At 48.6% G+C, this 23397-nt stretch overlaps 1 protein-coding gene across 1 annotated transcript in view; it reads right to left on the bottom strand.

Annotated features, from left to right (window-relative positions):
* The window catches only part of PKD1L2 (polycystin 1 like 2), an 86800-nt gene that overhangs the window by 6670 nt on the left and 56733 nt on the right, over positions 1-23397 (bottom strand). The window contains exons 28-39 of the mRNA XM_039225928.1: positions 22289-22488; positions 21423-21640; positions 20483-20699; positions 16874-17084; positions 15376-15580; positions 14067-14163; positions 10781-10918; positions 9120-9305; positions 7871-8198; positions 6112-6245; positions 4392-4519; positions 1478-1638 (exon numbers count right to left, since the gene is read on the bottom strand). Coding sequence (XP_039081859.1) covers positions 1478-1638; positions 4392-4519; positions 6112-6245; positions 7871-8198; positions 9120-9305; positions 10781-10918; positions 14067-14163; positions 15376-15580; positions 16874-17084; positions 20483-20699; positions 21423-21640; positions 22289-22488 — 2223 coding nt within the window. The remainder of the gene's footprint in view (positions 1-1477; positions 1639-4391; positions 4520-6111; positions 6246-7870; positions 8199-9119; positions 9306-10780; positions 10919-14066; positions 14164-15375; positions 15581-16873; positions 17085-20482; positions 20700-21422; positions 21641-22288; positions 22489-23397) is intronic.

A 23397-nucleotide genomic window follows, 5' to 3' on the forward strand; every position in this document is an offset into this window, starting at 1 on the left:
CAGCCAGGCACCCCTTTGAGATTTTTTTAAAAAGTTTTATTTAAAAATTTTTTGGAGAGAGTTACCATGGGTGGACCAGAGAGAGAATCTTAAGCAGGCTCTGCACTGGGTGTGGAGCCCAAAGAGTTTATTTTTACATAATCTCTATACCCAAAGTGAAGCTTGAACTTACAACCCCAAGACCAAGAGTTGCATGGTCTACTGACTGAACCTCTCACACAAGCTAGGTTTAAATTACTTCTCTGCCACCTTTAAAATTAATTCTCTGCTGTGTCGCCTTGGTAAAGTCACATTACAGAGGTAATGTGAGCTTCAATTTATTTATTTGTAAAATGGAGTAATGATAATATAAGCAGACAGAGTTAGGGGTCCCCAGAAATGAAAGACAGACAGGTTGCTTGCTCTCTTCCTTTCTGTAGGCTTTATGCCCAGCCTGGAGCCCAAAGTGGGGGGTTGAACTCACAAGTCTGACTGAAATCAAGACCCGTGCAGCGATCAAGAGTCAGATGCTTAACTGACTGAACCACCCAGGTGCCACTGGACATAGCTTTCCTGACACAAGAAGTCATTTCAGGCCCCCTGCCATCTTGTAAATGAATGTAAGGACAAAACAGCCATTATCAGGCCAGGAGGTAGTCTGATTCTATGAAGGAGATCAACAGTGATAAAGTGAAGACTGACCTGGTGCACTTTCTTGAGTTATCTTTGCAGGATCTAAACCCCCTGGAGTACTCAGATACCAGACCAACTAAAGCCAGAGATTTGATAATGCTAACCTTTGCCAGTCCCAGTGACTTTGATCTGGACTCATTTACCCTACGATGAGTTCTGCCTCAATTCCATGCTGTATTCCCCATTGTGCAAGCCCCTTCAAGAATATGTATTCACCCTTATCTTAAAACTTCCAGTTTTGTTATTTAGAGAGACCGCTTTGGGAAAGATTCTCAATGTTCTCCTTTGTTGCAAGTAAAATGCCTCCTTTTCCTACTCTTTGGTTTAGTCGTGTCTTTTGGCTGGACAGTCACCAAGAGCAAACCTACTTTTGGGTAATGATAACATCTACAACCTTGGGTCCTTATGAGGATCTGGTGGGTTGGTGCATCCTGCCTAACAGAGTGGACACTTTGTAAATGATAGCAAATGTAGGTTGAGTGCTGCTACAGCTTTTGGGCGGGGACCTTACCAGGGTGTCACATGGTCTTTTGATAAGATTTGCAAAAGTAAGATATTGTTCTATTTTGTCCTAAAAGAGCCCTCTCCAACTGTATATGCTTCAGGCCCTAACCCTGAATCTAAGTAGAAACTATAGTTATTTTTTTAAAACTGTATTTAAAAATATAGTTACTTTTTAAAAAAAGTGACCCTTGATCCTCTGAGGATCAACAGGATTTCAAAAGCTTCCCTCTGACCCTGGGGCCACAGAGCTGGAGGAACCAGATCTAATGTGGGAGTTGGGGGCTGAGACAGAGCCACTTACTCCTTCCCGTGGTTCCGGTAGTGCTGGATATCACGTTCTGCCAGGACAGCCCTCTTCACAAACATCGCCAGGGCGCTCCAGCTGGCCAGGATGATGGTCAGCTCCAGAAGATTCCACTTGCTATGGAAATAGCACCACCTCTGTTTCCTCATGAGCTTGCCCTGGGAAAGGAGCTGGAGGTTGTACTGAATGCCGGGGCCAGAACTGTGGCTCCTCACCCCTTCCACCATGGCTCTCCCAACCAACCAAGATGGCCCTCCAGCAGGGGTCTACCGTGTCCTGGAGAGGCTCCTCAAAGCCCTGGCCCGTGTGCCTGGAGAGCTTGGGGCCTCTCCCCAGCACTGCACACAGACCCCGTCTGCTTTCATCATCAACTAAGGCTGCAGAACTTGGAAGGCACAGAAGAGTGAATACAGCATCTAATAAGAAAAACATTTAATTCTCTCTGATACAAAAAATTGAGGAAGGGGAAAGACCCTCCCACTCTTTCATAGAGTATTTACTTGAGAAAACTTGTTAATTGTGAATTCTTTCTCTGTCCCTTTGAGGTGTATGTCCATCTTTTTAAAAGTTAAACTAGTCTCAAGAATGTTTTTCTAAAGGACCTGGGAGCTTTCTCTTTGAAATGTGATCCTGAAGGAAGGTAGTGGCCTTCACTCCCAGTTTCCCTGGGAGGATAGGAGCCAAATGGCAGGCACCAAGCTCCAAGTTGCAAAATTACCTCCTGTTGTGAACATGTACATTTATTCCCCCCCCCTTTTTTTTTTAATGTTTATTCATTTTTGAGAGAGTGTGAGCAAGGGAGGGGCGGAGAGAAGGAGACAGAAGATCTGAAGCCGGCTCTGTGCTGACAGCAAAGATCCATGCGGGGCTCCAACTCATGAACTGTGAAATCATGACTCACGGCCAAAGTCAGACGCTCAGCCAACTGAGCCACCCAGGTGCCCCTCTTTTTCTTTCGATAAAGGCAGTTAGCAAACAAAAGTGGCCACCCCAATTACCAGGTGAATTTAGGGTGGACTAGTGGGATAGATATGCCATAAATCCTCTTGAGGATTAATTAGTGTTTATCTTAAGAATGAGTATATGATGAGTGGGTCCTATCTGCCCAGCAATACACAAGGGTGAGATTCCTTTCTGTTTTCAGAATCTCTTGGCTGTGCATCACCTTCTAGTTTAATGCTTATTCAATAAGAAAAGTTGTTTCCTTACGGAGAAGTGGAGAGTAGTTGTTTAACGGGGACAGTTTCAGTTTTGCAGGAAGAAAAAAGTGATGGATGGATAGATGGATGGTACTGAGGGTTGTATGACAGTGCGAATGTACTTGATACCACTGAGTTGTACACTTAAAAATGGTTAAAGTGGAAAAAAATGGCTAAAGTGGTAAACTTCATGCTATCTACCACCATTAGAAATAAATAATTTTGGGGGTGCCTGGGTGGCTTAGTCGGTTAAGCGTCTGACTTTTGCTTAGGTCATGATCTCGTGGTTCGTGGGTTCGAGCCCCGCGTCGGGCTCTGTGCTGACTGCCAGCGCAGAGCCTGGAGCCTGTTTCAGTCTGTGACTCCCTCTCTCTCTGACCCTCCCCTGCTCACACTGTCTCTCTCTCTATCACCTAGAAATAAATAAAACATTAAAAAAAAAAAAAGAAAATAATCTTGTTCGTTTTTTTTTTTGACCTTTGTGCCTTTGTGGAGAGGTTTTCTAGATTGGCCAGAGACTTTGTTTTTAATTGTTTCCCCATCACGTGTCACAAGTCAAAAGGAATTATGCTGCGCAAGTTCTAGGCTTCCCCCACCATCTCCCCCAAAGCCCCTCCACTAAAGAGAATCTTCTATTGTCTGTTCCATTTCCCTCCTCCTACCCAGTCAGGGGACTCACATTTGGCTTCTAAGAGAGGCTAAGTTCACCTCCATCATAAAGAGATGAAGAGAGGAGATTTTAAAAATTGCTTAAGCAATATTTTGGGAAAGACTTAAGGGTTTTGGAGAGAAGGGTTCTGAAGCAGCTGCAGGCAGAGGATGAGGGCAGCTGGGAAGTGGGTAGTCAGATGGGCCTCCTTTGATGTTCTCAGAAAAATGCAAAGACTTAGGTTGTTCTTTGGTAACTGTTCCCTGTTTGGGTTTGAATTGGTCCCACCCTGTGGGACCCAGGTTTATGAGCCTAATGGTGCGGCAGTGTGTCAAGTTCAGGCATTAGACCCTCTGGATTCAATTTTGGCCTTTGATGAATTATTTAATGTCTCTGGACTTCAGCTTCCTACTCTGCGAAATGGAACCAATAGAACCTTCTCTTGTTATTGAAGGAGAAAATCACACAGCATTCTTAGCGCAATGCCTATCACATGGTAAGCACTCAAGGTATCATTCTTCCTTTAAACTGTTGTGGCTGTTGAGCAGGGGTTGGGGATGCCCTTTTAAGAGACCTGATTTGCATTTTTGTGGGGGAGGTGCAGGCCATATCCCAAGCTTCGAATGAGTTCCCTGCCTCCTCAAATCCCCATCATTATCAATGTATGTACCTTCATTTTTCATTTTCATGCAGCATGGTGGTAAAGGTGGCAAAGGGGATTGTTTTTCCTAATTCCCTGGGACCACAGGTGAACCGCCAGCCGTGAGCACAGCCACCTGTCTCTGTCTCCCACCTTTGACATTTTTTGGAAGGGCTCAGTTCCTCTCCCTTCCCCATTCAGGAAGGACCACCCTCTGAATCTTAGTTCCTGAGAGGTGCCGAAAGTTGGTATTTGAGCCCGATGGGCTCTCCAGACTACAGAAGGACCGAAAGGTTGCCATGGCAAACAGGCAAACAGAACCTTTCCGTCTCCCTTCCACTGGCCTCACTCCAGGGAAGGGTGTGCGAGAGGGGACAGGCACACTGCCACCTCCATCCCAGGGAGCCCTAGTCTACCCCTCACCTGCACAATCATGTAGTAGAGGAGGAACAGGAGGTAGATGACCTCTGCCGCGACCACGAAGGGGTGCCAACCATCAGTGAAGGGGTACAGGCGCAGGCTTTGCATGTTCGCATGTGCAAAGAAGGTTCCTGGGAAGCAAAATGCGTTCTGCTCACTCCTGGCTATCTGCCTGCTCAGAGCCACCGCTCCTGACCGGAAGTCATCAGTGGCATGATGCAAGCTCAGGCCGTTCTGAGGGCTGGCAGGGCAGAAGAAGAGATCAAGGTCCTTCACACCCAAAAACCCAAGGGACTGAACAGGGACACTTGGTGGATGCCAGTGACAATGCACTTAGAAGGGATGCCAGGAGCTGCATGGGAGGAGCCGCTCCCTACCCTCTGCATCTGGTGTCCTCTGTTTGTGCCCTCAATCACCTCCAGCCAGAGCACGGCCGCCCAGTTAACATTAATCTGCTCCAGGCTGGCTCACATAAAGCCAGTTCACCTAAAGAGAGTTCACTGAAGACCAATTCATCTGTTGACCAATATGCCTAAAATTCAACCTTCTTTTGAATCAACTTTCATCCATTTGTGTATCTTTTCTTTTTGGCAGATATTGTAATGATATTTTAGTTATCTTTTAAGAAAAAAACCAAGTTGAGTAATAAGGCTGCTGCCTCTGAACACAAAGCCAACCTCAAGAATGGCAGAATGCAGAGACACAAACAACCGGAGGGCGTCCTTGCCGCCATCGGTGGACTGCTCGAACCAGCCAGACCTGAAACCCACCCCTCACATTTCATCCGTTAGAAACACATAATTTGATCGGATGTGTTTGAGGACAAACTGTGTCTCTAGTCAGAGCTGCAAAGGTGGCAAAAAGAAATAGAACGTAATGATACAAGTAAACACACCCGCCTCAAAAGGATTTGAAAGAAGTGCTTGATGGTGTTGACATCAAGTGGCCAGTGATCATGGAAGTTGAAGGCCTTTTACTTTTCACTCTACACAGTTCTGAAATTTAAGGAACTATAGACATGTGTTAGTTTTATTAAAAATGTAATTTGATACTAAAAACTTTAATTTTTAAAGGAGAGGTAGTGGAATTTTAGGAAGATTGATATTAGCTGAAGAGGCTTTAGGTCAGTGTTTTCAGTAGGTTTTGAAAGGGTTAAAAAGAGGGAGGAAGGCGGGAGGGAAAAGGAGAAGACAGAATACCAGAGTATGTACCTCTAGTTAAGGGAAATATTTTTGAAGCTCTTGTCTTTTATGTGTATTTGTGTGTCTGTGTATGTCAGAATATGATGTAAAATGTACTTCACACTGTCGGCTGAGGTACAGAGTTGTAAAGCAGTGTTTTAGGTGAAATTATCTGTGTCCAGGTCACCCCCTTCCCAGCTCTTCACTGCTAGCCCCTCACCCCGCCTTCCCCGGAGTGGGAAGCTCAAGACTATGAGCTGGCTTCAGACCCCAACTGGCTTTCCTTGGAGCGTCTTGGGAGACAGGTCAGAGGGAAATGGGGGCAACTAGGAATATGGCTGGAGCAGCCCTGGAACCTGGCCTTTGGGTGCCCTGGGAGAGCCAAGACCCACACTCCCCGAATCTCCCCCCAAAACAACCATTTGCCCTGGAGCTCTGCCCCTGGGACACCGAGGTCCAGCTTGGTCAGGAGCCCTGGCCCAGGGGGAGGGGCATCTGTCTTCTAGAACACTGCAGGTGGGGTCACAGGCAAGGCTGCCCACCCAGGCCACTGGTCTCCAGGGTCAGAGTGATGATGCAGAACAGATTGACGTTGGCGTTATAGACCGTGAACTCCACAAAAACGGCTCTGGTCAGGCTGTCCAGCCAAGTGTTGTCAAACAGGTACTGGAGAATTCTGTAGGAAGAGGGGTATTTAGAGACAGCTCCATCTGCCATGGCTCCCTGCCCCTTCTGCCCTGGAGGAAGCCAAGACTTTCTGTGAAGATTTCTCCCACTGGCTCTGCTCCATGCCCTGCACCATAGGGCCCTGGGGCTGCTCCTGGGAGTGATCACAGCTTCCCACCAGTGGTGCAGTGTCTTGGCACTCCCGGTCTCCTGACTGTTAGAGCAGAGGTCCTCAGAGTGTGGGCCCCATACTGCATCTGCCTCATGTGGAAACTTGTTAGAAATGCAGATTCCCAGACCCCACCCCAGATCTCCCAAAACAGAACCTCTGGGGGCAGAGCCTGGGGATTTCTGCTTTGATGAGCCTTCCCAGGGATCGTGATGCTTTTTTTTTTTTTTAATTGTGATGCTTTTTAAAGTTTGAGGATCCCTAAGCAAGAGGAAGTGTACAGAAAATCAGAGGCTTAGGCAGGCGGCGGGGGCAGCTATTGAAATCTCTCTTGGGCTGGCAGGTCACATAAGATCAGTTCCTGGAAGTGTGCCCACCGGTACTGTGGAAAGAGCGTGTACTGGAGGGTCCTGGGTTCAAATCCGGACTGCCTTGCAGTCAAGCTAATAACCTCTCCATGACTCAGTTTCCTCGTCTACAATGGTGTTGACACCAGCACTTCAGGAACATTGTGAAGAGAAAATGCAATAATTGTGTATGTGTGTGTGTGTGCCCGCTGTTATTACTGACAGCAATAATCATGGGCCTATTCTTAAGTATATTAAAATATGCCCTGTTTCCAGTGGGTCTGCATCCTGCTTGGTGTACAGAAGAGAGAATATCAGTTGTTCCAAAGGCAGGAAAACACCTTTTATGCCAAAACAGACTATCCCTGGCCTGTCCTTAATCCCAGGGGACCCCTCCCTGGTGGTTTGTTACCTGTGTTCCTCAGTTTTGTAATAATACAGGGAGGAGACTGAGGTTCACATGGGCTCACTAACTTGCCCGGGTCTACACAGTTAACAGCAAACTCTGCCAGGGTGTCACACCTTGGGTGCTCGAACTCTGGAGTGTGCTGGGAGAGGTGATCTGCATGGGCCCTGGGTGTCCTTGCACCGTCAGGTTGGGTGTTCCAGGAATGGAGGGTCTATCTGGGCTTTACCCAAGTCATTTCTCGAGGCTGTGTTTGTAGTGAGCAACCTCAAGAGACGAAGATGGGGTGACATCCTTCAGACAAAGAGCAGGCTTGCTCCTGCTACCATAAAAACAGTGAATTCTCCAAACTCCGTGTTCTTCCCTGGTCCTGTAACTCACTGCGCATACAAGCAGAATTTGGGGTAAGGTTAAGAGCCTTAACCACTTCCCATCTGCCTGGTGGTGGACAGCTCTGCGTGGTAGAATCCCCATCCCTATACTGGCTCTGGCAGAGGCCACCAGACTCAGCCCAGCAGCCTGAGAGTGATGGAGAGGGACTTCTCCAACTGGGAGATTGCAGCTTCCAGGGGCCTGGAAATACCATCTGAATTCTCCTGAGACCCCCAGTCTCTCCCCATAGCAGCACAAATGAGCTTGGCTGCACCTGCCAGTCAGATCTGGACTCTTGCAAATGGCTCTCCTTGCCCACATGTGAATCAAGTGAGTCTTACCTTGATGAGCTTTTGTGATCAGTTCCCAGGGGGGCCACGTAACCACCTCCCCGGTACACGGTGAGTTTGCCCCAGATGGGATACCCTCGGCGCTGGCGCTGGCTCTGGTACTGCCAAGCTTGGGAAAGGCCATTGCTGCTATTGAGGACGGAGGCATTCCAGCCCTCCCCGTAGTCTGACAGGTCTTCAGCGTCCAGGGAGTATGGCGCACGGCATCCATGAAGAGAAGCCTGCAGCTGTGGAGCAAGAGAGCAAGAGCTTTCCCGGACCCTCACTTGGCGAATCTGGGCGCTCCCAACCAGCTTGGAGTTCCCATCAGTGATAAAGCCTGGAGATGAAAAACCAGTGGGTCATTCTAGCCATCAAAATCATTTTCATGCACTCCAAGCTCCCTGGCCTGGACGCTAACGTGAACTTCACCGTAGCCATTGCGAAACGGTCAGGAGTAGCTCATGTAGGAGGCTGCATTCCTCACCATCTCTCCACCCCAGGCACCATCCAGTTCCTGCACAGCTTCTCTTGAGGAAGGGTACCCTCGCCATCCAGTCATCACCAGGGAGACCCTCCGTGCCCTCTCCCTCAATGCCCACATCCTAATGGTCAACAAGGCCCATCAACTCTACCTCTTCAGTGTTGTCTGCACCCACACCCCTCTCTCCATCACCCCAGCCCCACATCCCTGCGTCAGCCCCATCATTTCTCCCTAGTATCCTAATTACTGTCTACTTCAGCTTCTGCGTGATTCCAGATTGATCCTTCTTAAACACAGATTCAGTTCAGTTACTCCCTCATGGAGAAACTGTCAATGGCTTCTTGTTTGCTTAAGCATAAACTATGAACTTCTGAGGCCCTTCATGATCTTGCCACTATTTCTCTCTCCTGCTTTGCTTCTCACTGGCCCTCAATTCATACCCTACAATGCAGCCACACTCAGTGCTTTATAATGCCGGGAATGTGCTATCGTGTCTCAGGCTTGCCTTTTCTCATGTTATCCCTTCTGCCTGGGTACTATTTCTGTCTAGCCCATTCATGCTCAGTGAGCTCTCATTTAGGAAGTCCTCCACTCCGCACCAAGGGGGCTTTAGGGCCCCTCTCTTGTGCATACACAGCCTTCTGAGAGTCTCTCCTTCAAAGCATATCATCCCGTGGTTATTGGTTCTCTATAATGCTGATGGTGACAGTGACCCATGCCTGTTCTTAGGAATATGCACAAGGGGGCTGACGCACATCCTGGGTGAGGGGAGAGTACCTGGGTAATGACTGTACAGGTTGCTCATGAGGGTGGTGTTCGCCCACGTGAAGAACTCCTGGAAGCCGAGCACAGCTGAAAAGCCTTGGGTGAAGCTGCGCTCGAGGTGTCTGTTGAAGTGGTAGGTGCTGGGGTCCCTCTGCCCGTAGGCGACCAGCAGCAGCATCCACAGGAAGCCCAGATATGCTGGGAAGGGAGGCACAGCCCTGGTCACACAGGGTCCCCAGTCCCACCAAGCCCAAGGCAGGAAATAGAATGGCACATAGCAACACCTTGTAGACCAGCTACTTGCCCCCCACCCCCCAGTGACAGTGGAACCAATCCTTAGACAGCAGAAAGGAGTAAAGTCCACAGCCCGTAAGCCGCCTGCCTGGGTTCAGATCCTGGCTCTGCAGCTTCCTCTCCATGTGCCCTTCACAAGTGACTTAACTCCTTTGCCTTACTCTCCTTGTCTGTGAAATGGGGATAATTCAATTCACAGGGTTCTGATGAGGGAGTCAACAAATTAATATTTATAAACCACTTAAAAATAGTGCCTGCACAGTATTCATGCTCCATAAATGTTTCTTAAGAAGAATCTTTTAAATTTGGGGCTCTGCCGTGTTGCAGTGCTGAGGATAGAACAATGAGAATGACAGTTGTGTCCCCTGCCCTCAGGGAGGTCACCTGTAGACAGGTGAGTGTGATGTAAGGGCCCTTTAGGTACAGAGATTTAGTTTACGATGCCAGGTATCAAAATCTTAGAGGTATGCAGAGCCTTACTGATCCAGAATCTCTGGGCCCAGGGCCTAGGAATATACATTCCAGCAACCCCTGCCTGGGATGAATTAAGGCTCTGCCCCTATATCCGGGCGCTCTTTATTCTCTGCATGCTGCTACTGCTATGCAAGCTTCCCTGTTCTCTGCATTTGTCTGGCTGCAATGTGCTCAGCCAGTGGGAAGGCAGGCTGGGAGTGCTGCAGGGTCAGTGTCCTCCCTGGGAGCAGCCCTCACCAGTGACCTGTGACTGACAGCTTTGGGGCGTGTACTACAGGCCCCCACAGAGGTCCCCAGTAGGACTGACCTCCAGTTCCCACATGGAACCCATGCATCACATCTTCTATTGCCAGCCTTCTCTCTTCTTTCCTTTTCTCTACCAGTGGTTGCCAGGATCACCTCCCCAACCCACTACTGGTACCCAGATCTGCTTAAGGGAAAACCCAGACTAAGATACACAGAAGCTCCTGGTCAACAGCCTTGGGAAGCCTTTCTGAAGACACCCAGTCTTTGGGCTAAGAATTAAAGAATAAGGAATTAGCCAGAAGGAAAGGTGGGGAGGAGGGGAGGTACATTTCCGGCAGGTTAGAGTAGCCTGGGCAAAGGCCTGGGGTCCAGAGAGGGCAAGGGGTCCCAGGAGCTATAGAACAGAGCTCAGGGTACATGGGCCAAGAGACGTGACCCAGGGTGGACAGAGCCACAGTAGGGAGCTCAGGTTTTATCCTAAGGTCCATGTGAGGCACCAAAGGATTTTAAGTGTAGGGAAGGAGGTGGGGCAAGTTGATATTTAGGAAAACAGGCCCAGAGGCAGTGTGGGTCTGTTGAAGATTCCGCCATTGACTGTTCAAGTCTATGCTGACAACCAGTGAGTGGGGAGACTGCTTGTGGGTGACCTCACCGCCTACCCAGGATTTCTCTGATGAAGGCAAATGCCTTCTGTTCCTTGAGGTGGGTAGTTTTCATCTTCTCGATGTCAGTAGCCAGAGGCGGCTGGTAGATGTCCTTTCTGCTGCATCTTCGTGCTCGGAACAAGGCAGAGGGATCTGTGGAAGCAAGGACACCAGGACAGCTCTGCTCTGAAGCCAGCAGCCTCCTCTCTCACCGGGTACAACAGAATCCACCATTCCTCCTTCTCAGGAGCCATTTCCTAACACTGCCCTCTACGCCTCTGCCCCTCCATCCCCACATTCAGAATTCCACCCCTTCTGCTCCTGCGGAGAGTTCTCCTAGTACTGAAAGCACAACGCCCTCCCCTCCCTGTGCTCCTGGACTCTAAGTCAGATCCCAGTACTCCGAAATTTTGACGGACGGAAGAAGGAGGGTAACTGATATTTCATGTCTAATTCTAAGGATCTTTTTTTTTTCCAAGCCACTTTATTAAGTTATAATTTTCATAAATATTCCCATTGGAAATCTCCAATTCAGTGATTTTAGTAGATTTATAGAGTTGTGCAAGCCATCACCACAACCCCGTTTTAGAACATTTTCATCAATCCAAAAGGTTCCCTCATCTCCCCATGAAGTCAGTCCCCATTCCCACCCTCAGTCCCATCAAATTGCTTTCTGTCTAGATAGATTTTTTTTTTCCTGGATGGTTCATATAAATGGAATCATGCAGTGCATCGTTTCTGGTGTCTGGTTTCTTTCACTTAGCATAATGGTTTGGTGTCTATCCATGTTGTTGTATAATTAGTATTTAGTTCCTTTTTTTGGTATGGATATACTCCTATATGTTTATCCATTTGCGTCTAGATTGTTCCTGGTTAGGGCTATTATGATGAATAATGCTGCTATGAACGTTCATGTTCATGTACAGGTGGACATATGTTTTCATTTCTCTTGGGGAGATTCCTAGGAGTGGCCAGTTGGCTATTTGCAGTGAACCTGCTGTGGTCATATAGATGCAAGTTCCTGCAGGAAAATAAGTCTTCATTTCTCTGGGATAAATGCCCAAGAATGTAATTGCTGGGGCATATGGTAAGACCGTTTTTAGATTTGAAAGGAACTGCCAAACTTTTCCAGAGTGACTGTACCATTTTACATTCACACCAGCGCCGTGAGAATGCTCCAGTTTCTCTGCATCCTTGTCAGCATTTGCTATCATCACTGTTTTTTACTTTAGCTATTCTGATAGGGGTGTATTATGCCAACTGTCTTTTGCATCCATGCCTTTCTTTCTACCCTCACTACCAGTACATATCATCTCTTGTCTGGACCATTCCAGTAGTCTTTTCCTCACTTGTACATTGGGCCCAATACTTCTCATCTCCTAAGAGCAATTATAGTAATCTTTCTCAAATCACAAGATAAATCATGTCTCTTGTATTTAGCACTCCAAAACTCCAGCGTTGACCCAGGTGCTACGAGGCCCTGCTTCCTCCCCACCTCTCTGCCCTCATTTGTTTCCCCTTCCTTCCTTCCTTCCTTCCTTCCTTCCTTCCTTCCTTCGAGTGCACGCAAGAGAATGTGTGGGGCAGAAGGAGAGAGAGAATCTCAAGCAGTCTCCACACCCAGCATGGAGCCAGTTTGAAGCTCAGTCTCACAACTGTGAGATCATAACCTGAGCCAAAGTCATAGGCTTAACCGACTGAGCCACCTAGGTGCCCCTGCCCTCATTTTGAACTCTTCTCCCCCTAATTCCCCAAGCTTCAGCTATGCTGTCCGTAGTCATGTAAAATGACAAGCTCCATCCCACCTCAGGGCCTTTGCACGTGCCCAGTGTGCAGCCTCTCCATTCACCAGGCTTCAGGAACCAGTGGAGGTGCTACCTCTGCAGAGAGGCCTGCACTCTCCCATTCTCTCCCTAAGTTCTCACATTGCACACTTGCATGTCTACTTGTGTTGTTTACTTGTTCAGCGCATCCCCCCAGTGGACTGTGCTTTCCAAGGGCAACCTGCCCCCCCAGTGCTGTGTTGCTTGGGGTGGGAGCAGGGATTGGCTTCAGATGGTCAAGAGGGAACATTTTGAGGGTGATGAAGACGCTCCAAATCTGAAGTGAGATAATGGTTGCACAGCTCTATTAAATTTACTAAAATCAGTGAATTACACACTTACAATGAGTGGATTTACGTAAATCATGTTCCTGAGCCATCAAACTGCCTGGCACACAGCAAGTACTCCCTGAGTAGCTGCCAAAGGAATGACTGGATGAATATTTAATTGTTCTGGAAGCTGGTGTCTCTTTGAACAAAAATTACTCTTCTGTCTTGGGAAGAAGATTTTTTCTTTAAATAGTTTATTGTCAAGTTGGTTTCCATATAACACCCAGTGCTCATCCCCACAAGTGCCCTCCTCCATGCCCATCACTCCCCTTCCCCTCCCCTACACCCCCATGAGCCCTCAGTTCTCAGCATTTAAGAGTCTCTCATGGTTTGCCTCCCTCCCTCTCCCCCACTATTTTTCCCCTTGGGAAGAAGATTTTAATGGACCTTTTGGATCTGCAGAGCCAAAACCAAGACAAAACAAACCCAAATCCTACCCTAGAGTGGGGGAATACAGGCTCATGAGGAGGTAACCACACTGTAAAATAATGTCAGTACAAGAATGTAGGTATGCCTTTGGTCGATTTGTTCCTGTTTTCTTTTCCCTGAAAGTCAGAATCTCTGCGTGGACTGTTAAGAGTGTTGATTCTATTTTGTTTGCCTGTCTTGTGTGATGGTCTTGTTGTAGGCATTCTCAGGAGTGTGGGTCGGGAAGTGAGAAGTCAGGTTGCAGGGAAAGGGACTGCTCAGTGGCCCTCCTCCAAGGCTCAGCATGGCTCTGTTCCAATAAGGCTTTGTTTACCAAAACAAGCAGTGGCTCCATTTGGCCCCCTGGCTGTAGCTTCCAGACCCTTGTCCTGGAACTCTTTGCAGCCCACCTGCAAGCATGTTCTGTTTTGGTTTTCATTCTAAAGGCCAGGTGGCCTGAGCCTTGGGGGAGAAAGCTGCTTTCTGGGGATCACAGAGGATGACAGGCAATGAGAGCACAGCTCCCAAGGGATCATGCTTGAGTGCAAGAGAGAGGGCTGGGGTAGAGGCGAAACAAGATTTCTCTAGAGACAGTGAAGGAGTCATTTGCTTTTGGATGGGTTAGGGGTGCTTCCCCAATCAAGGGTGAAGGGATGCTGGGGAAGGTCAGCAGCTGGGCAGTGTATGGCTGTCTCAGCCTCATCAGGTTCCAGGCCCCTGCCTCCACCTGTGCACCATTACCTGGGACAGACGGGCGTCCTGGGAGGAAGGCCACAGGCTCATCCTCATCCTCCACTTTCTTTAAGACCAACGCGAAGAAGGCAGCAAAGCCCAGCACCTGGAGGTGAAACCCATTGTGAACCCCAGGCCTGTGGTGGAAACTATCAACTCCTGATCTAGAAGGAGTCAGGATCAGGGTCAGATCTGGAGAAACTATGCTCTGGGGGAACCAGGTGGGAACCAGCCCATCCTGTGCCAAGAGGAGACATGGCTATGAAGGGAGAGGACCAGGGCACCTGGTCGCCCAGCAGGCAGAGAGAGTGAACCCTGAGCTCTCCCTGCTTCTCATATCAAAGCCTTTCCGGCTGTGCCCTCCTGCTGCCCGAGCTCTTATCTCTCCTACTGCATCGAGTACTGAGTCACATCTTCCTCCTCCCTCTGTCCCTTCCCCTTTCTTCCTGCACTGATTCACACGCACATGCAGGGGAGGGGCAGAGAGAGGGAGAGAGAGAACCCCAAGCAGGCTCTGGCACTGTCAGCACAGAGCCCCACTCAGGGCACGAACCCAGGGACCATGAGATCTTGACCTGAGCCAGAATCAAGAGTCAGACACTTAATGGACTGATCCACCCCGGGGGCCCCTAAATCTTCTGATAAAGGTTATTTGGGGCAGAACTGGGGACTACCTGGTAAGATGGGGATGGGAGGTTTGGTGAGTCTCACAAGCATAAAGATTCACTGTAAACTTCCCCTCCTTTGTGCACGTCCCCCACCTTCCCACTCCCTGACGCCGTCCAGGGGGAGCTGTGGCTCCAAGCTCCAGGCTGGGGCTCAGTATTTCTCCAAGTCTGATAGTAACTTTACATTTCAGAAATAGGAGTGCATTTTCTTGGTGATGACTTGGTGTTTGTTTGTTTGTTTGTTTCTGAAGATAAAGTTCCTGTAAATTGCCAGCCTATCTCACAGTTAAAAGGATCTTAGAATTGAAGAAATATGGTATTATTCATATTTTGCACATGTGCCCTCGGGCAAGATGTTTGTGACCTTACCTTCCTAACCTCAGGTTCTCATAAAACGGAGGCAAAGACCTTCCTGGGGGTGACTGTGATGATGACAAGCCCCATGTTGGTAAGCCACCAGGCCTGGCCTAGAGTCTCAGCCCCAGAGCCTCTGTCTCAGAACTCAGATTATTGTGGTAATTAACATCATTTTCGCGACCAACCAACTGCTGTGTAGGCTTGTAATGAATACATAAAGGGATGGCAGAAGCCTTAGGACGGGGCAGCCGGCGGAAGGAAAATGTGGGCAGAAGGGATCAGGGCAGCCTGACCTTCAGGGGCTGTGTGACAAACACGCTCTCCACGAAGGAGACGGCCATGGAGATGAGCCACTTGAGGGAGCTGGTCCGCCCATAGTGCAGGCCGTAGAGCATAGTGAAGAAGGCCGCCACGCTGCTGGTGGCCGCCACCAGGAGCCAGCCCACCAGGACACACCACCAGGGCAGGCCGCGAGGAGGCTGGCTCACCATCGGGGAGCTGAAAAGGAGTGGGGTATGATCAGGCTCAAGTTCAAATGCCACTTTATTTCACCAGCTGCATGACCGTGGTTGAGCTCCTTGACCTCTCAGACCCTCAGACCCTCAGTTTTCTCCTCTGTATCTTGTACCCACATCAAGGGGCTATTATTGTATATTCTATCTGGTTTACATACTTTTATCCTATTGAGGGCACATTTATTCAGTGCTTTACACAGGTTTGCTCCCATTATTCATGGGAAGCCTAGAAGGCTTCTACTATATACCTTTTAAAAGGTTTTTTTTGTTGTTGTTGTTTTTTTAATGTTTATTTATCTGAGAGAGACAGGCAGACAGAGGGTCCAAAGCAGGCTCTGCGCTATCATTGCAGAGCCAGACAGGGGGCTCCATCCCATGAGCCATGAGATCATAACCTGAACTGAAGTCTGACGCTTAACCAACTGAGCCACTCAGGTGCCCCAAAAGTTTTTATTATGAAAATTTCTCATCCTACAGAAATCAGTAAGCACTACAAGCCCTGAACAATTAGTTTCAACAACCATCACTTCCCTGTTAGACTCATTTTATCTATCCTCTATCTCCCCCTCCCCCTCTCTCAGATATTTAAAAATGAATTCCAGACATAATAGCATCCCTAATCACTTCAGAATATTTCTCAAAAATGGTCATTTTGTTAGTGAATTACAGGGCCGTTTTCACACCTATCAAAATTAACAATTCCCTGATGTCAACCTGTCTGTATTCACATTTCTCTGGTTATCTTTAAAAATATATTTAATTTTTTTTTTTTATCTTTGAGAGAGGGTGTGCGTGCATGTGAGCAGGACAGGGGCAGAGAGAAAGGGAGAGAGAAAATCCCAAGCAGGATCTGCACTGCCAGCAAAGATCCCAGCGTGGGGCTTGATTCCACAAACATGAGAGTTGGACGCTCAACTGACTGAGCCACCCAAGCGCCCCTAAAAATGTATTTTAAGTTTGAACTAGGAGATGGGAATTATCATTCCCATTTTACAGATGAGGAAACTGAAGCTCAGAAAAGTTGAGGGACTTGTGCAAGGGTGCACAGTTAGGAAACAGCCCACAAAAATATAGTTATACACTGTAAAGTGCTATACAAACTGCCTTTTGGCAAATAGCCCTATTCAAAGCCATCCTCCCTGAGTTCGTGCGAGAATCCTGAATCGCTTCTGCCTGGGGAGATCTGGGTGAACATCCTTCCAAGGTTGCCTGGATTGCCCTCTCTCTGCAGGCCCCTCCCTCTGCTGCCCACCCAGCACCTGGGGGAGCGGATTACCTGGTGTGCGCCAGGGGTGGCGTGTCCAGCCGTCCCCCAAGGTAGCCCTTCAGTGTCTGCAGCTGGCTGAGGGCCCGGGCGTGGCTCTGGCACTGGGAGGAGCTGCGGGCCCCCACCAGCTGAAGCTCTTGTTCCAAGTGGTCCAGCTGAAGGTAGAGACACTGCCTGTAGGCATTGTCCTTCTGAGGGTCCCTGGGGCGGAGCATTTGTTCTGAGGACAAAGGAGAGAAAGCACATCCTCTGGTGCCCAAAGACAGAGCAGACGGCCTCCTTAGGCAACAGCAGTATTAGTAACCGCTTTCTTGTATTGCACTTGCTAGGCGCCGTGCTGTGAGAGAGCTGGTCTCAGAAAGATGGAGAAAGTGCTGGGCTCCCATGGCCAGTCGGGTTGAGTTTGTTTCTCTCAACCTTTTGTCAAGGGCACTCTCAAAGCTTCCTTCCATGTCGGTGAAGAGAGCAGAATAAATACATGTCACTTGCTACTGCCAAGTGCCAACCTTTGTTAATCTTGTTTTGTCTCTGCCCCACCCCCCAACTTCCCCAACTTTTTTCTTCTTCTGGAATGCTTGAGAGCAAACCCTAGTGGTATCTCATCAGCAAATATTTTAACGTATACAAGATTTGCCTTCTGCCAAGATTTGCCTGGTGTCAGTCTTAACCTTTTGTTTTCAACTTGTTTTTTCAATTATGAAAAATGTCCAGCTACAAAAGTAGAGAGTGTGAGATGAACCTGCACACACTCGTGGCTCAAGATTACCAGCTCGTGGCCAGTCATGCTTCACCTGCACCCAGCCCGCCCTTTCCAGGGGGTGGTTTTGAAGCAGATTCTAAGCCCCCAGGTCATGTCCCTAAATATCTCAATATGCTTCTACATACGTGTTTCTACAATATGCTATAATGCTCCAATGTGCTTCTAAATATAAAACCATGGCGTCATTGTCAAGCTTTGAAACGAGTATTGATAATCCCTTAATAGCACAAAATATCCAGTCTGTGGTCAGATATCCCCTGATCATCTCATGAATGTTTTCTTGCAGTTGGCTTGTTCAAATTTCAGCTTCCTAAAAAGTTAAAACAGACAAAAAACAAACAAAAAGCCCTATAAAGGTGTTTTTTGTTTTAAGTTACTCAATGCAAGAAAGAAACAAATGCGGACATTTCTGTTATTGCCCATGCATTCTAAGGGAAGTGTGGCCGCTTCAGACGGAACCAGTCCTGAGTCCCCAACCCTGAGCTGGGAGGCGGGCACCCAGGGGCACCTTCTCCTGGGGCAGTAAAGGGAACAGGTCGACTGGACCACCCTTTGTCTTTGCAAGGGGTACATGAAGCCGGGTATGAGAGGTAGCAGGAGAGAGCAGCCCTGCCCCACGGCCCTTCAGCAGTCACCAGTGAGAAGTGAGTGAGCAAGAAGGTAACCAGCAATGTGAAGAAGGGTGCAGCTGGCTAGGGCTAGATGCAGGTGAAGGTCTGGGGCAATGTTGACTCCGCCTCCCTGACTCAGGCCTCCTCCCTGACGCTCCTTCCCCGGGCCTGCCTAGCTGAAGCGGCAGCTTTGGGTTCTGACATCAATAGCCTTCATCTTGCAAGTCCTCAGGCAGTGTTTCTGGAAGATACCATCACTCCCGATCAATCATAACACCACTTACTGAATACCTGCTTTGTATCAGGCTGGGTCTAAGCGCTTCATGTGTCTTGTGACCCCATTTAGTCCTTGAAATGAGCCAAGAGGCTAGGTGGATCAGTCCTCCCTTTTCACTGGGAAGGAAGCCAAGTCGCAGGTTGAGCAACTTGTCCAAAGTTGCACAGCTGCTGGTACAGCTGTGAGAGCCCCAGGACCTGGCTGGCTCCAGAGTCCATGTTCTGAGGCCTCTGCTAGGAAGACCAACCCCCCAGACTCAGGCCAGATGTCCAGTGCAGGCATCAGCAGAGCTCCTGCAGGATCAGCCTTCTTAGGCAGCCCAAGCCCAGCTCTGTGGAGCATGGAGGTCAGGTTGGGGCTGACTATGGGGTCAGCGTGGGCCCGGCCAGGAGGGCCATAAGTGTTAACAGTGAGGAGCTGGGATCTTGTCTTGACACTGACTCTCAACACTCACTCAAAAGTCATCTAAGTGACTGGTTAAAAATGCAGATTCTGGCCTCAGTCAGAAGCTAATTCACCTTATCAGAGGTGGGACCAGGAGTTTATGAATTCAAATTCCCCATTCTGTAGACCCCATGTCTATTTTAGACAAGGTTTATACAGTGATCATCACCCTTGTGTGTTAAAAATGGCAGCATTCTTAGCCCACGCTATCCAACATGACAGCCACTGGCCCCAACAGTTAATTTAAAATTAACATTAAAAACTTCAGTTCCCCAGTCACACTAGCCACCTTTCAAGTGCTCAGTAGCCACATAGGACCAGCAGCTGTCATACCAGACGGCACCAGTACAGAACATTCCGGTGCCGTGGGAAGTTCTGTTGGACAGCCTGGTCTGAACAGTGGTGGCATTGATGTGAGTAGAAGACAAACAGGAAAGGGGCAAGCGGGGAGTCAGGGAGAGTAGTCCGAACCAGAATAATGTGCCATACATAGAACTCAATAAAAATGAAATGATGCTACTAAATTCTAGCTCAATACTGTTTCAAAAAGCTCTGAGTTTGAGACCTGCTATTCCTCTGCCAAACAGAATTTGCAAGTATTAAAAGGGTCTGAAAGACACACTAATACCAAATGGAGATTTGCTTCTAGAAGGATTGGAAGCAAATGGACGAGTGACTTTTTCACTCTGCTACTCTCTGTTCTGTAATGTTTTCTTCCTGCCCTGTCCATCGTTTTGTGCCCTGCTCTTCACATTTGGAAATGGATCTGGTTTCACTTTGCACCCCCCAGCACTTTATGGAAAAGGAAACTGAGGCATGGAGAATTGAAGTAACCTGCCCCAGGTCCCACAGCCCATCAGTGGCAGAGTCAGGACCCAGAGTTATCAGGCTGCCACTGCTTTTCTCACCACATATGAAAGAACACACCCTGTTGTTTTGTGCATCCCATAATGACCTGCTATGCTGACGTCATCCCACTCACGTTTGTTGTGTGCTTTCTGTGTGTTGCATGGGGCCAGGCATGAGGCGGATGGTGGAGAGAGGACAGTCAGATGTCTCCCACCTCAGAAAGCTCATGCTCCAGCAAGGTTGGTGCAGGCTGTAAACAGCTCTTCACACAAGTCATGATTTGGCAGCAGGCAGTGTAAATGCAGTGCAGGAGAAGCTTAGGGGCTAAAGAGGATGTGTCTGGAGACCCTGTTGTGAGCATTGGGGGTAGGGTTGCTCCCCTGAGGAAGGAGTGCTTAAACCAAGACTAAAGCCTGATTAGGAACTAGAGAGGAGAGGAGAAAAAATATTCTAAATGAAAGGACAGGCACATACGAAGGCCTTTAGTGGGAAGGCAGCTTGGTGTTGTGAAGAGAGGGGTTGCCTGTGTACAGAGAGGGAGGTGATGGCAGGTGGTTGCAGTGGAGTTTGGTGAGACCCACTGCATAGGACTTCTTGATTCCCTAGTGATCCAGATGCAGCCCTAAGTCCTGTCTCCACCTGGTCCCCTTTTCCAGATTAGAAACGTCAGGACTTACCTTCCACTTGTGCAGACCCCAGAGTGAGTGTGAAAGAGTCCTCTCTCTGCTTGGCTTCCTCCCAGGACTCCTGCCCTATCATGTTCTGCACACAGATGACATCTTCCACTAAGGCCAGCAGTTGGTTAATGTCCATCAAGGTCACTGACTCCCAGCCAGAGGCAGGAGATGGCACCTTCAGAGCTTTAAACAGGGAGCTGACAAGTCTCCACATATCCTGCAAGTCAGCCCAGGTTGGGTAAGAGGAAGGTGAGCTACACGTGAGGGGGCAGCAGAGCGGTCAAGAACATCCACCCCAGGGCTTCGCAGTCTGGGTTTGGATCCCAGCTTTGCCTGTTGAGACGTGACATTGGACCACCCTGAGCTTCCATTTTGTTACTTATAGAGTCCCTCTTCTAGAATTTGAACTGACACATTCCAGGCTGTATTTCTCAAAGGGTGGTGGTGTGTAGTAGGTGCTCAGTAAGTGTTTGTTGAGTACATGAATGCAGGAGTCCCTTTGGTTTCTGTGAATATGGAATATGGGTTTCTACACTAAAGGTGTAATATTTTGTACACACAAGGTACTCAAAAATTGTGTGTGCATACATGTAGATGTTTGTGTGTATGTGTGCATGTGTGTGTATGAAGGCGTGTGTGCATGTACATATATATGTGTGCAAGTGTATGTATACATTTTTATGTCTTTGTATATGTATGTGCACATGCATGTGTACATGTCTTTAGGTGTGTGCATATATATGTGTGCACCTGTGCAGTGCCCATATACGTGTATACATGCATTGTGGTATACATATGTGTGCATGTGTGTATAGTTGATGAATCTTGGTGACTGATGCTGTCAGACAGCGTGGGCTTGCCAGGCCTCGAGCCTCAGTTCTCCCCCTGCCCTTTCCATTCAGGCTAGAACACCCACACACCGCCAAGCTTGAAGACATGCCTTGGTCACCACTTCAAGTGTCAGAAGGCCATCCTCCATGGGCTGCAGTGAGGGGGCCAGGCTGGGGGAGCCCCTGTCCCATTTCCCCGCATTCTGCTCCTTAGTGACCCGAGGACGAGTGTTTCGGAAGATCTGAACAATCAGGAGGTTGATGGGGAACATGAGGAGAGAGCTCTCCAGTCCAATCATCACTTCCTGCCAAGTGAATTCAAATTTACCTAGGACAGAGGAGGGAAAGGGTCAATAGAGATTCTCCACCACTTCTAGAAGGTGGCTGAACAGTAAGGACTCACATTGCCCACAGAGAGGTCTGGCCCTTGAGTGGCCCCTGGGAGGTGACCTTTAAGCTCTTGGGATGTTCTGCGTGGTAGGTACACCTTTGTTTCCCTGAGGTCTTGGGCCACACTCTATAGTCTATGTTAATAGTGATTTATGGTGAGGCCCTTGGCCACACAGTATCACCTCAGCCTCTGGAGGGGCCAGAGGCTAAAGTCAGCCATGTGGGGATCAGCTTTGTCTATGTGAGCAAACCCTAATAAAAACTCTGGACACCAGGGCTCAGGTGAGCATCCCTGGTTGGCAGTACTGCATGTGTGTTGTCACACGTCGCTGTCGGGAGGGCTGAGTATTGTCACAGATCCCTGGGAGAAGACAGCTGGAAGCTTTGCACCTGATCTCCCCGGGCCCAACCCCATGCACGTCTTTGCTTTCCCCTGAAATCTATATCCTTCCTCTGAAATGAGTGTAATGGTGTTTCTGACTTCTGTGAATACGTCTAGAGAATTATTGAATCTCAAGGTGGCCTTGGGACCTGGGGAAGGCACCCACTGGCCACTAGCCCTGACCGTCATGACAGTACAAGTTACCCAAGTCCATCTTTTGCTCCGCTGGGTCTTTGGGAACACCCCAGAACATGATGCTGGTCAGCATGGTGCAGAGGAGCATAGAGAAGCAGCAAGACACTCTCTGGACGCGGGTAAAGTTGCTCCGAGCTGAGCAGCTGAAGATGGAACACCAAATGTGCCCGTCCTGGAAGCCTGTGGAGGTCTTCGTGAAAAACAGGTGGCTGTGAAGAGGCAGGGAGAGAGAGGCAGGAATGGGAGAGGGCTGGTCTTGTCAGACCAATCCTGGGATGGGAGGGAAGGGCTGTCTCTAAGATTTATCCTCTACTCTCTCTAATGCCGAAGACACAGCGTCTTAGCATCATTCAGAGTTAATGGTGGGGGCTCTGAACAGAGTGAATTGCAATCCTAGATGGCCCTGCCACTCGCTGTGTGCCCTCAGGCAAGTTACTTTATACTTTTTCCACGTCACTTGTCTGTAAAATGGGGATAATAACAGAACCTGCCTAATGGGATTGTTGAAAGGATTGTGATCATTTTTGTCAAGCATTTGGTAAAGTAGCTGGTATACATGTGAATATTCATCAGTGTTAGCAATTACTTTTGCTATAATTTTCATACAGTAATTAACTGTAATATCATTAGGTTTATTATAATTAGTGCCTTAGAGGATGCTGGTTAAAAATTCGAGGCTGTAGGTTCAGACTCAGTTTGAGAGAATAAAAATTGCAAGACAGGGTTTCTGAAAATGGCACCATTTTCCCCTTAAGAATCTGTGTTATTTCCCTGTGAGCAGAATGTAGTCTAACCACAGGAGTGGCATAGGGGCCCTGATTCTCCTGAGTGTGCAGAACCTATGCTCCCAGTTGGCGCCCGTTCTGGTGGCCAGTGCCAGCACCCCTCAAGGTTGTACTTTGACTGCCATTCTGTTCTGCGTAAGTGGCCTGGACTCAGAGATGCTTAAGGAGATAGGTCAGCTGCCAACAGCAGTGATATTCCATGTGGTTGTTCTACTCATCATTAATTTATTGACCCTTCACCAAATATTTGGTCAGCCTGGTGCTCTGTACCCCGTGCTCTGCTGGGCACCAGGATTCATGGGGAAGTGACATGGTTCTGCCTTCAGACGCCTC

Source organism: Hyaena hyaena, unplaced genomic scaffold, assembly GCF_003009895.1.
Source record: "Hyaena hyaena isolate Hyena2069 unplaced genomic scaffold, ASM300989v1 scaffold_1, whole genome shotgun sequence".
Taxonomy (NCBI): domain Eukaryota; kingdom Metazoa; phylum Chordata; class Mammalia; order Carnivora; family Hyaenidae; genus Hyaena; species Hyaena hyaena.